The sequence below is a fragment of the Hypanus sabinus genome, chromosome 5, assembly GCF_030144855.1.
Source record: "Hypanus sabinus isolate sHypSab1 chromosome 5, sHypSab1.hap1, whole genome shotgun sequence".
NCBI classification, from domain to species: Eukaryota; Metazoa; Chordata; class Chondrichthyes; order Myliobatiformes; family Dasyatidae; genus Hypanus; species Hypanus sabinus.
Window position 1 is genome coordinate 184,723,334 of NC_082710.1, and position 12,803 is coordinate 184,736,136.

The 12,803-nt window shown below is 47.8% G+C and overlaps 1 protein-coding gene across 1 annotated transcript in view; it reads right to left on the minus strand.

The window, feature by feature from the left end:
* Positions 1–12,803, minus strand: part of ehmt2 (euchromatic histone-lysine N-methyltransferase 2) — a 475,985-nt gene that overhangs the window by 382,653 nt on the left and 80,529 nt on the right. Inside the window, exons 20-23 of the mRNA XM_059971113.1 lie at positions 11,759–11,865; positions 8,323–8,445; positions 7,169–7,270; positions 4,355–4,459 (exon numbers count right to left, since the gene is read on the minus strand). Coding sequence (XP_059827096.1) covers positions 4,355–4,459; positions 7,169–7,270; positions 8,323–8,445; positions 11,759–11,865 — 437 coding nt within the window. The remainder of the gene's footprint in view (positions 1–4,354; positions 4,460–7,168; positions 7,271–8,322; positions 8,446–11,758; positions 11,866–12,803) is intronic.

The window sequence follows — 12,803 nt, forward strand, 5'->3', positions numbered from 1 at the left end:
CCCTATTCTCATTGCTACCATCAGGACACGCCCTATTCTCATTGCTACCATCAGGACATGCCCTATTCTCATTGCTACCATCAGGACACGCCCTCTTCTCGTTGCTACCATCAGGACACGCCCTCTTCTCATTGCTACCATCAGGACACGCCCTCTTCTCATTGCTACCATCAGGACACGCCCTCTTCTCATTGCTACCATCAGGACACGCCTTCTTCTCATTGCTACCATCAGGACACGCCCTATTCTCATTGCTACCATCAGGACATGCCCTATTCTCATTGCTACCATCAGGACACGCCCTCTTCTCATTGCTACCATCAGGACACGCCCTCTTCTCATTGCTACCATCAGGACACGCTCTCTTCTCATTGCTACCATCAGGACACGCCTTCTTCTCATTGCTACCATCAGGACATGCCCTATTCTCATTGCTACCATCAGGACACGCCCTCTTCTCATTGCTATCATCAGGACATGCCCTATTCTCATTGCTACCATCAGGACACGCCCTCTTCTCATTGCTACCATCAGGACACGCCCTCTTCTCATTGCTACCATCAGGACACGCCCTCTTCTCATTGCTACCATCAGGACACGCCCTCTTCTCATTGCTACCATCAGGACACGCCCTCTTCTCATTGCTACCATCAGGACACGCCCTCTTCTCATTGCTACCATCAGGACACGCCCTCTTCTCATTGCTACCATCAGGACATGCCCTATTCTCATTGCTACCATCAGGACATGCCCTATTCTCATTGCTACCATCAGGACACGCCCTCTTCTCATTGCTATCATCAGGACACGCCCTCTTCTCATTGCTACCATCAGGACACGCCCTATTCTCATTGCTACCATCAGGACACGCCCTCTTCTCATTGCTATCATCAGGACACGCCCTCTTCTCATTGCTACCATCAGGACATGCCCTATTCTCATTGCTACCATCAGGACACGCCCTCTTCTCATTGCTACCATCAGGACACGCCCTCTTCTCATTGCTACCATCAGGACACGCCCTCTTCTCATTGCTACCATCAGGACATGCCCTATTCTCATTGCTACCATCAGGACATGCCCTATTCTCATTGCTACCATCAGGACGCCCTCTTCTCATTGCTACCATCAGGACACGCCCTCTTCTCATTGCTACCATCAGGACACGCCCTCTTCTCATTGCTACCATCAGGACACGCCCTCTTCTCATTGCTACCATCAGGACATGCCCTATTCTCATTGCTACCATCAGGACATGCCCTATTCTCATTGCTACCATCAGGACATGCCCTATTCTCATTGCTACCATCAGGACACGCCCTCTTCTCATTGCTACCATCAGGACATGCCCTATTCTCATTGCTACCATCAGGACACGCCCTCTTCTCATTGCTACCATCAGGACATGCCCTATTCTCATTGCTACCATCAGGACATGCCCTATTCTCATTGCTACCATCAGGACACGCCCTCTTCTCATTGCTACCATCAGGACACGCCCTCTTCTCATTGCTACCATCAGGACACGCCCTCTTCTCATTGCTACCATCAGGACACGCCTTCTTCTCATTGCTACCATCAGGACACGCCCTATTCTCATTGCTACCATCAGGACATGCCCTATTCTCATTGCTACCATCAGGACACGCCCTCTTCTCATTGCTACCATCAGGACACGCCCTCTTCTCATTGCTACCATCAGGACACGCCTTCTTCTCATTGCTACCATCAGGACACGCCCTATTCTCATTGCTACCATCAGGACATGCCCTCTTCTCATTGCTACCATCAGAACATGCCCTATTCTCATTGCTACCATCAGGACACGCCCTCTTCTCATTGCTACCATCAGGACACGCCCTCTTCTCATTGCTACCATCAGGACACGCCCTCTTCTCATTGCTATCATCAGGACACGCCCTCTTCTCATTGCTACCATCAGGACACGCCCTCTTCTCATTGCTACCATCAGGACACGCCCTCTTCTCATTGCTACCATCAGGACACGCCCTCTTCTCATTGCTACCATCAGGACACGCCCTCTTCTCATTGCTACCATCAGGACACGCCCTCTTCTCATTGCTACCATCAGGACACGCCCTCTTCTCATTGCTATCATCAGGACACGCCCTCTTCTCATTGCTACCATCAGGACACGCCCTCTTCTCATTGCTACCATCAGGACACGCCCTATTCTCATTGCTACCATCAGGACATGCCCTATTCTCATTGCTACCATCAGGACATGCCCTATTCTCATTGCTACCATCAGGACGCCCTCTTCTCATTGCTACCATCAGGACATGCCCTATTCTCATTGCTACCATCAGGACACGCCCTATTCTCATTGCTATCATCAGGACACGCCCTCTTCTCATTGCTACCATCAGGACGCCCTCTTCTCATTGCTACCATCAGGACACGCCCTCTTCTCATTGCTACCATCAGGACACGCCCTATTCTCATTGCTACCATCAGGACATGCCCTATTCTCATTGCTACCATCAGGACATGCCCTATTCTCATTGCTACCATCAGGACGCCCTCTTCTCATTGCTACCATCAGGACACGCCCTCTTCTCATTGCTACCATCAGGACACGCCCTCTTCTCATTGCTACCATCAGGACACGCCCTCTTCTCATTGCTACCATCAGGACACGCCCTCTTCTCATTGCTACCATCAGGACACGCCCTCTTCTCATTGCTACCATCAGGACATGCCCTATTCTCATTGCTACCATCAGGACATGCCCTATTCTCATTGCTACCATCAGGACATGCCCTATTCTCATTGCTACCATCAGGACACGCCCTCTTCTCATTGCTACCATCAGGACACGCCCTCTTCTCATTGCTACCATCAGGACATGCCCTATTCTCATTGCTACCATCAGGACATGCCCTATTCTCATTGCTACCATCAGGACATGCCCTATTTTCATTGCTACCATCAGGACATGCCCTATTCTCATTGCTACCATCAGGACATGCCCTATTCTCATTGCTACCATCAGGACACGCCTTCTTCTCATTGCTACCATCAGGACATGCCCTATTCTCATTGCTACCATCAGGACATGCCCTATTCTCATTGCTACCATCAGGACGCCCTCTTCTCATTGCTACCATCAGGACATGCCCTCTTCTCATTGCTACCATCAGGACATGCCCTATTCTCATTGCTATCATCAGGCACGCCCTCTTCTCATTGCTACCATCAGGACACGCCCTCTTCTCATTGCTACCATCAGGACACGCCCTCTTCTCATTGCTACCATCAGGACACGCCCTCTTCTCATTGCTACCATCAGGACATGCCCTATTCTCATTGCTACCATCAGAGAGGAGGTGGAGGAATAGAAGACACACACTCAATGCTTCAGGCACAGTTTCTTTCCCTCCACCATCAGATTTCTGACTGGACATTGAGTCCATGAACACTACTTCAACATTTTGCTCCATTTTTGCACTAAAACTGCATATCAGAGGATTTGTCCTGGGCCCAGCCTGTCAATGCAATTATGAAGATAGCACAGAGGTGCCACTATTTGCTTATAAGCTGGTGAAGATTCAACATGACATCAAACACTTTGACAAACTTCCATCAACGTGTGGGAGAATATACTGACTGGTATGACGACCCTCAATGGAAAATCCTACAAAAGGTAGTGGATGCGGCTTAGAACACCACAAGTAAAGCCTCCCCGGCACTGAGAAGATCTATCACGAGATTGCAGCACGCACCATTGGGGACCCCCACCAGCCAGGCCATGCTCTCCTCTCGCTACTGCCATGAGGCAGAAGGTACAGGAGCCTCAGGATTCCCACCACCAGGTCCAGGAACAGTTACTACTCCTCAACCAGCAGGCTTATGACCCAGTGGGGATAACTTCACTCACCCCATCACTGAACTGCTCCCACCAACTATGGGCTCACTTTCAAGGACTCTTCATCTCATGTTCTCAGTACTTACTGCTCATGTGTTTACTATTATTAGTTTTTCTTTGTGCATTTACAGTTTGTTATGTTTTGCACATTGGTTGTTCGTTCTGCTGATTGCGGTCTTTCACTGATTCTATTGTGTTTCTTGTATTTACTGTGAATGCCCACAAGGAAATGAATCTGAGGGTTGTATATGGTGACATATGTGTATTTTGATAATAAATTTACTTGGAATTTGAACTATTTATTTATTTTTATAATTTCTAATTGTAACTTATATCTCGCTGTTGACAATATGTCAGTGATAATAAACATGGGTGCGATTCGGACGCTGCCTCTTGGCTTTGGGAGATCAGACACTGGTTTGCCGGTCTGTTTCTGGTCTGGCCCTGTTTCCAGAGGTCACTTACATTGTCCTTCAAGGCGACACTTGCTCCTCGATCCAGTAACAGCTTGATGATCTCGATGTGCTTGTGCTCAGCTGCCCAAATAACTGGAGTCCATCCTCCACTATCCTGCACAGAAGGAAGGGACAATAAGCAGACGAGGAACATTGGGGTCTTTCTTCCACCCATCAGACATACTCGCCAGCAGCACTGAGAACTTAGGGCTCTTTGAATTGTCAATGATCCCTTCCATCCACCAAGCTGCTTTACACCTACCATCAGGCTGTAGCATTAGGACAAACTGTTAGGATGGGGAGCAGCTTCTTCCTCAGGCTGTGATCCTACTGAACTCCCTGCCAACACCCAGGTCTCATCATGTATGAAGTGCCAGTAGCACTGTACTGTTTACTTTTGACTTCTGTCATAAATGCACCTTTTTGTTTGTTAATTTGTTTGTGGTAATATTACTATACGTTGCGTGTGAGCTATATGTACTGTATTGTGCACCTTGGTCCAGAGCAACGTTTGGCGGTATGTGAACGGTTGAATGACAATAAAATGACCCTCAACTTGACCATTATCCCAGTTCCCAGCCTGGCGTTCGGCAAGGGAACAGAAGTACCAGGCAGTGAAAGTCTGCAACTGGCTCAACTGGCCTGAGGCCAAAGTAAGCTGTAGTGAACAAGACGCTACTGGAACTCAGCAGGTCAGACAGAGTCAATGGAGAGGAACGAACAGCGGTCACTGGGAGAACAGAAACTCCTTGCAGAAAGGGGTGGGAACTGAACCCTGATTGGTGATTGCAGGTGTTATAACGAACCCTGATTGGTGACTGACCAGGTGCTATAACGCGATTGTGCTTTACGGCAAATGATGAATGCTTGGTTCTGTAGCACGGAGGAAGGGGGGATAGGTAGGAGGAGGTGGGGATAGGAGATGGGGAGGGGAAGAGGGAGGGGAAGGGGAAGTGGGGAGGGGAGAGAGAGAGAGAGGCAGAAGGGGGAGGAGGAAGGGGAGAGGGAGCCTGTTGTTGGGAGATAAAGGGGATCCCCTGCAGGGTTGGTGCCAGACAGTAAATGTCTGTAACAGCCTCAAATGGCCCAAGCCACAAACTATAGTGAACTCATTCCTGGCTCCTAGCCTAACATAGCCAGCCAGAAATGTAACAGATAACTGGTCTGACTGGCAGAAGGCAAAGAGTAGTAATACAGGAGCTTTTCTGGCTGATTGCCAGTGACAAGTGGTGTGCTGCAGGGGTCAGTGTTGGGACTGCTACTTTCCACATTGTATGTTAATAACTTGGGCGATGCAATTGATCAAGTTTACAGATGATACAAAGATAGGTGGAGAGGCAGGTCGGGTTGAGGAAACAAGATGCCTGCAGGACTTATCCAGATTAGGAGAATAGATAAAGAAACGGCAGATGGAAACCAGAGGTCAGCAAAGTCTGGAGGTCAAAACCTGAAGATCGAAAACCAAATCAGCGAGTCTGGAGGTCGAGGCATGACGGTAAGATCACCCGGATTGGTGTGACTGGCTGCATCACTGCCTGGTACAGGAACTGTACCTCCCTTAATTGCAGGATTCCTCCTGTAATCCACAACAAGCTCCTTTGTTTTTGCAACATTGAGGGAGAGGTTGTTTTTTTGACATCACTGTGTCAGAGAGATGGCTTCTTCCCTGTAGGCCTCATTATTGCTTGGGATAAGGACAATCAATGTAGTGTCGTCAGCAAATATAATTAGCATATTGGAGCTGTGGATGGCGATACAGTCATAGGTATACAGGAGTAAAGGAGGGGACTCAGTACGCAGCCCTGAGGGAGCCCACTCTCACAACCTGCTGGCGATTTGACAGGAAGTCCAGGATCCAGCTGCATAAGGTAGGGTCAAGGCCAAGGTCTCTGAGCTTCTTGTCGAGCCTAGATGGAACTATATGGTGTTGAATGCTGAACTGTTGTCCAAGGACAGCAATCTCACATAAGTATCCTTCTTCTCCAGATGTGTAAGGACAGTGTGTAGAGCAGTGGCCATTGCGTCATCTGTCAATTGATTGTGTTGACAGGCAAATTGTAGGGGGTCCATTGTGGGTGGTAGCAAGCTGCAGATGTAGTCCTTGACCAGCCTCTCAAAGCATTTGCTTATTATTGAGGTGAGTGTGACAGGATGCCATTTGTTCAGGCATGTTACCTTGGTCTTTTTTGGTACAGGGACAATGGTGGATAATTTGAAGCTATTCGTTGTGAATCTTGACTCAGTCTTCTCCTTATACTGTTGTTTTGCAGTCCTGGTAGCTTTGCGCAGACATAGCTGCTTTTCTTGATCTCCAGCGACATAAGCTCGATGTCGCGTTCTAAGTGCTGCTCGCACGGAACTATTCAGCCTAAGAAGTCAGCTCCGCCATCCCTGATCCAGGATCAACCCCATACACCTGCCTTCGCACCATATCATTTGATACCCTGGCCAATCTGGAAACGATCAACTTCTGCCTTAAATATACGCATGGACTTGACCTCCACTACAATCTGTGGCAGAACATTCCACAGATTTACCAATCTCTGCCCAAGAAAACCCTCCTTACCTCTGTTTTAAAGGGTCGCCTTCAATTTTGAGGCTGTGCCCTCTGGTTCTGTCCACCCCACCACCCACCTTAGGAAACATCCTCTCCACATCCACCCATATCCTTTCAACATCCGGTAGGTTTCAATGAACATGTCTACGATGTTCAGCAGAACAACAACAAACAACGGCAGCAAAACAAGTCCTTTGCCTCCTTCCCACCATCACACACACAGTATACATTCCACCCCTCACCCCAACTGCACACGGCTCTCTTTACCTGGGTGTTCAGGTCCACTTGCCCGGTCGCCAGCAGGAACTGCACCATCTGTATGCTCCCGTTCTTGGCAGCATGGTGCAGGCACGAGGAAGCATCTAATTCCTGGGAAGCGAAGGGACAAACGAGACAACAGTTTAAACACACCCACTTTGGCAAGGTACAGCACCACTGGTTCTAGATGGTGGTCTGACCCACCGTCACAAAGTAGAAACAAACAGGATTCTGCACTCCCTGCAAACCGAAGATGCTCTAAGAGGACCACAACCTTGTTGCCAGAAAACCCTGGTTGAACTCAACGTTGGACTGCATTAGTGACTCCAGGTCAAGATTTTTCCCTCAAGGTTTACTCCCGAAGCCTTCCCCGTGGGTGGATCTAGCCCCAAGGCAGCGGAAGTTTGAGATCAGAGTTTTCCTTCTACTAGATGAGCTGTCAACCATGGCTGACAAGTCCCATCTGCCCAAAATGACTGGTTTTGAGGTGCCAGTATCTCACCTTTGCCCCTTCTGTCATTAGAAAGGGTTCAGCTGGGCTTAGTACTTAAGCCACACGTGAAGGTCAGGAGCTGGGCTGGATTGTCAGAGGCTATTTCAGACGCACATCACTGAGGGCTTTTAATAGGTTATGGGAAGTCATTCCCATTACCACCCAAAACCCAACCCAACCCCTGGCCCCCCACTGGTCATGATAACCTTATGGAAGTACTAAGGGCCAATCGCTTTACTAACTTCAAAGTACTATTGGGTGTTAACTTGGAGTTTCCATTGACTAATAACACGTGTATTGTGAATGGCAATTGCTCTTGCATGTGAGGAATTCAAACATTTTACCGACCACCACCTTGGCCCCAGAGGAACGCTGTCTCATTCCGCTGATTTCATGTATGGTTTGAAAGACAATCAAACTTGATTTGAATTGATCAATATCAGTAACTGCTGGTCAATTTTGTATAAAAATGGCAATTTTCTGTTTTGGCTTCAGAAACAAGGGTCATGCTGTTCACCTGGTGCACAAATAAAATAAAGTACAGTTGAGGAATGAGTGCGCAAGTTCATAGGCCAGTTAACCGGCAACAACACCTGAGCATCTGTTGATCTCTCTAAAGTTGTGTGGAACTGCCAGCCCACCTCCCAACACCTCCCCCCTGCACTGTCACCTTGTGAAACACGCTTGCCCCGTGCTTGGCCAGTAACTTCACAACTTCATAATGGTTGTTCATGATGGCTTCCATCAGCGGTGTCCTTTGAAGCTTGTCACACACGTCAACGATCGCACCAGCCTTCCAGAGAGAGGGATGGCGTGAGAGAGGGAGGGATGGGAGAGGGGTAGAGAGGATGATGGGGAGAGGGGGAAGGGGGAGGGCAGAGAGGGGGTGGGGAGAGATGGGACGGGGAGATGGGGAGGGGAGGGGGAGAGAGGTGGAGAAAGACGGAGAGAGATGTGAGAGGAATAGAGGGAGGGAGAGAGGGGAGGGGGAAAGTAAAGAGAGGGTGTAAAGAGGGGAGGGGAGAGAGAGAGGGGAGGGGGAGAGAAAGAGAAGAGAGACGGGAGAGGGGGAGAGAGGAAGGGAGGGGAGAGTGGGGGAGGGGAAGGGCGAGGAGGAGGGGGGGCGGGGGAGAGGGAGAGGGAAAAAAGACAAATAGACACACAAGGGAGAGTAGGAGAGAGGTTGGAGATCAGAATTCAGGTGTTAGTTAAACCCTCTCACTGTACACAATCCGCACTGCTGGGATCACTGTCTGTGTGGCACGGGTTGGTGACCCAAGGGTTTATGCAAGAGCTTATACCCGTGATCAGCTCTGACATGGGATCCTAAGCTACAAACTTGCTCCACCCAAGTTCCTCCTGAACCAAGCATTTTGTTGCCCCTGCAAGTCTGCATCATAGAGTCAGCAGCAATGCTCCTCTCAAAGGCAGAATGAAATCATTGGAATACAACTTCCACGTAATCCAACATTATTTTTACTAGGCGATATTAAAGGGATAAAATCGAAATCCAAATTGAATAAATATCAGAAAGAATTCATAAAAACTGCATTGGCAGTAGCCAAAAAGGCTATTGCAGTTACTTGGAAATTGGATTCATACTTAAGTATAGATCGTTGGAAGAATGAAATTTTTAGCTGCATTCCACTTGAAAAAAATACTTATACTTTAAGAGATAAATATGAAATATTTCTGAAAATTTGGCACCCTTATTTACAAAAGATAGGATTAAATATATAGGTGCTCCGAAGTTAAAATTATTGGTTATCTGGGGAAAGAAATAAATATACATATTAAAGCTATTATGAACTCCATGGAGCATGTGGGGATCTCCTGATATCCAGGCATTCTTTCTTTCTTTCTTTTCTCTTCTCTTTTTTTTCTATAGGGATATGTTTGGGGGGGGGGGTTAAGGGGAGGGGGGAAAGGTTGACAATTTTTTTTTCTTTCTGTAACCTATTGAAAATTCAATAAAAAAAATTTTTAAAAAGGCAGAATGAAACCCTTGCAGCAGCTCAAAATATTTATCCCTTTTAAAGGCACTCCAAAGGATATCTTTATTCCGCTCAAAAAATTACAGCGCCACTCCTTGTGTCTGTTCAGCAGCCGAAGTTTTCGACATCCACTGCTTGTTGAGGAACATTTAAAGGTATGGGTCTGTACTCACTGGAGTTTAAAGGAATGAGAGGGAAATCTTACTGAATGAAACCTATCAAATATTGAAAGGCCAAGATAGAGTGGATATAGAGAGGATGTTTCCTATAGTGGGGGAGTCTAGGACCAGAGGACACAGATAGAGTGGATATAGAGAGGATGTTTCCTATAGTGGGGGAGTCTAGGACCAGAGGACACAGATAGAGTGGATGTGGAGACCATGTTTCCTATAGTGGGGGAGTCTAGGACCAGAGGGCACAGATAGAGTGGATGTGGAGAGGATGCTTCCTATAGTGGGGGAGTCTAGGACCAGAGGACACAGATGGAGTGGATGTGGAGATGATGTTTCCTATAGTGGGGGAGTCTAGGACCAGAGGACACCGAGAGAGTGGATGTGGAGAGGATGTTTCCTATAGTGGGGGAGTCTAGGACCAGAGGACACAGATAGAGTGGATATAGAGAGGATGTTTCCTATAGTGGGGGAGTCTAGGACCAGAGGACACAGATGGAGTGGATGTGGAGAGGATGTTTCCTATAGTGGGTGGGTCTAGGACCAGAGGACACAGATAGAGTGGATGTGGAGATGACGTTTCCTATAGTGGGGGAGTCTAGGACCAGTGGACACAGATAGAGTGGATATAGAGAGGATGTTTCCTATAGTGGGAGAGTCTAGGACCCGAAGGCACAGCCTCAGAATAGAGGGAAGTACACTTAAACAGAGATGAGGAGGAATTTCTAGTCTATTGGTGGTGAATCTGTGCAATTTATTGCCACAGACATAGTGCAGGCCAAGTCATTGAGTATATTTAAAATGGATGCTAATAAGTTCTTGATTAGTCAGGGAGTCAAAGGTTATGAGAAGGTAGGGGAATGGGTTGAAAGGGAAAATAAATCAGCCATGGTGGAATGGTAGAGCAGACGGGACGAGCGGAATGGTTCCGATGTGAGCCTGGAAACTGAAGAGGACGTCAGCTTCTCCCTCTCAAGCACATTAGACCGTGGCTGTTCATTCATCTAAAAACTTGTTACCTTTTAGGGGCACATATGTCAGTGGTAACTGGATTGAGAGTAAAATCTCCATTTTTTTTAGCAAATTCAATACGAAGGGACAAGGTGAAAAGCTGGGACCAGCAGGAGTCAAGGTGTGTCTGTGGCTAATGCCCTGGTAAACTGTATCGTACCAATTGTGAGAATTGGCAAGAGCGCAGGCTGCTGTTTGATGGCCCGGTGAGTCAATTGGGCCTCCTATGTGTGGAGGCTTCCTCTTTATGCAGACTTTTGACTGTGCATGTTTTCGTTCCAGTGGGCCCAGGTTGTCCAGTGTGTGACCCTAAGGGCTTATAAGGCATTGGTCAGACCATTTGAAGTACATACTGCGAGCAGTTTTAGGCCTCTTTTCTAAGAGATGTGCTGGCATTGGAGAGGGTCCAGAGAAGAGTCACAAGAATTATCCCGGGAATGAAAGGGTTAATATACAAGGAGCATTTGATGGATCTGGGTCTGTACTTGTCAGTTGCGAAGAATGAAGAGGATCTCATTGAAGTGTGTTAAATATTGAAAGGTCTGGATAGAGTGGCTGTGAGAAGATGTTTCCAATAGTGGGGGAGTCTAGAACAAGAGGGTAGTGAATCTGTGTAATTCATGGTCACAGACAGCTGTGGAGGCAAAGTCACTGAGTATATTTAGAGCAGAGGTTGATAGGTTCTTGATTAGTCACCAGGTCAAAGGTTACAGGGAGAAGGCAGGAGAATGGGGCTGAGAAGGAAAATAAGCCAGCCACGATGGAATGGCGGACCAGACTAATTGGCCTAATGATGCAATGGTCATATGGCGTATCGTGGCTAACACGAATCAGTAAATATGTTCAATCCTACTGCTCCACTGTCATTCTTGCTCCACGCATACGTTAACAATGAATACGAGACATCTTGGTCCCAGCTCTCAGCTCCTACCTGCAGCAGGATGTGACAGATCTCTAGGTAGCCTTTCTGAGCTGCTGCGTGCAGTGGCATCCTCCGGCTGTGCTGGTCGTTCTGGAAGTTCGGATCATGGTCGTCGACTGGAAAAGGTGTGTGGACAAGGGACACAGAAGAAGGGCAAAGATTAGTTCAGCAGAGATTGCAATCTGAGGGGGCGGAGTGGGTGGTGCTCTCACTCACTGTCAGACAGGTGGGGTAAAGGACACCCACCAAAGGTTCTCCTGTACCAAGTTATTTCCCTTCCTCTCCAGCTTGGTGCCAAAGCTTATTGCAAATTTCTACAGATGTACCACAAAGAGCATCCTGCATCACCACCTGGTATAGAGGGGCCAATGCACTGGACTGGAATAAGCTGCACATGATTGTAAACTCAGCCAGCTCCATCATGGGCACCTCGCACCTTCGAGGACATCTTTAAAAGATGATGCCTCAAGAAGATGGCACCCTTCACGAAGGACTCTCATCACCCAGCACATGCTTTCTTCTCCTTACCATCACTAAGGAGGAAGCCAAAAGGATTCATTCTGGAGTCACTTCATCAACTAAGATGAAAAAGCAGAGTCTTCTGGAAACCTGGCGCAGGGATTAACGTAATAGTATTACAGTGTTAGCAACCCAGGTTCAATTCCTGCTACTACCTCCGGGTGCTCCAGTTTCCACCCACAGTCAAAGTAACCCACAGTAACTGGACAGAGAGGGCTTCTTGGAGCGGAAAGGCCTGTTAATGTGCTGTATCTCTAAATTTAGCTTTCCAACTGGTACTTCGTGGCTGGAGCAGTCAATCACTGGGAGTGGGCCATTCAGACTCTGTCCCATTGAAACTACAGAGGGGAAGACAATAGATGAATGCTCCTGCTATTGTTAGAATATCCCTGTCATGTAATGCACAGTTCACAGACCTGTTGTGTCAGATGTAAGGGTGTATCCCTGTCACATAATGCACAGTTCACATAATGTCACATAATGAACTGAATGTCCAAAGGGATTTGCTAGCTGGGATGTGCTACCATTGTAAAAA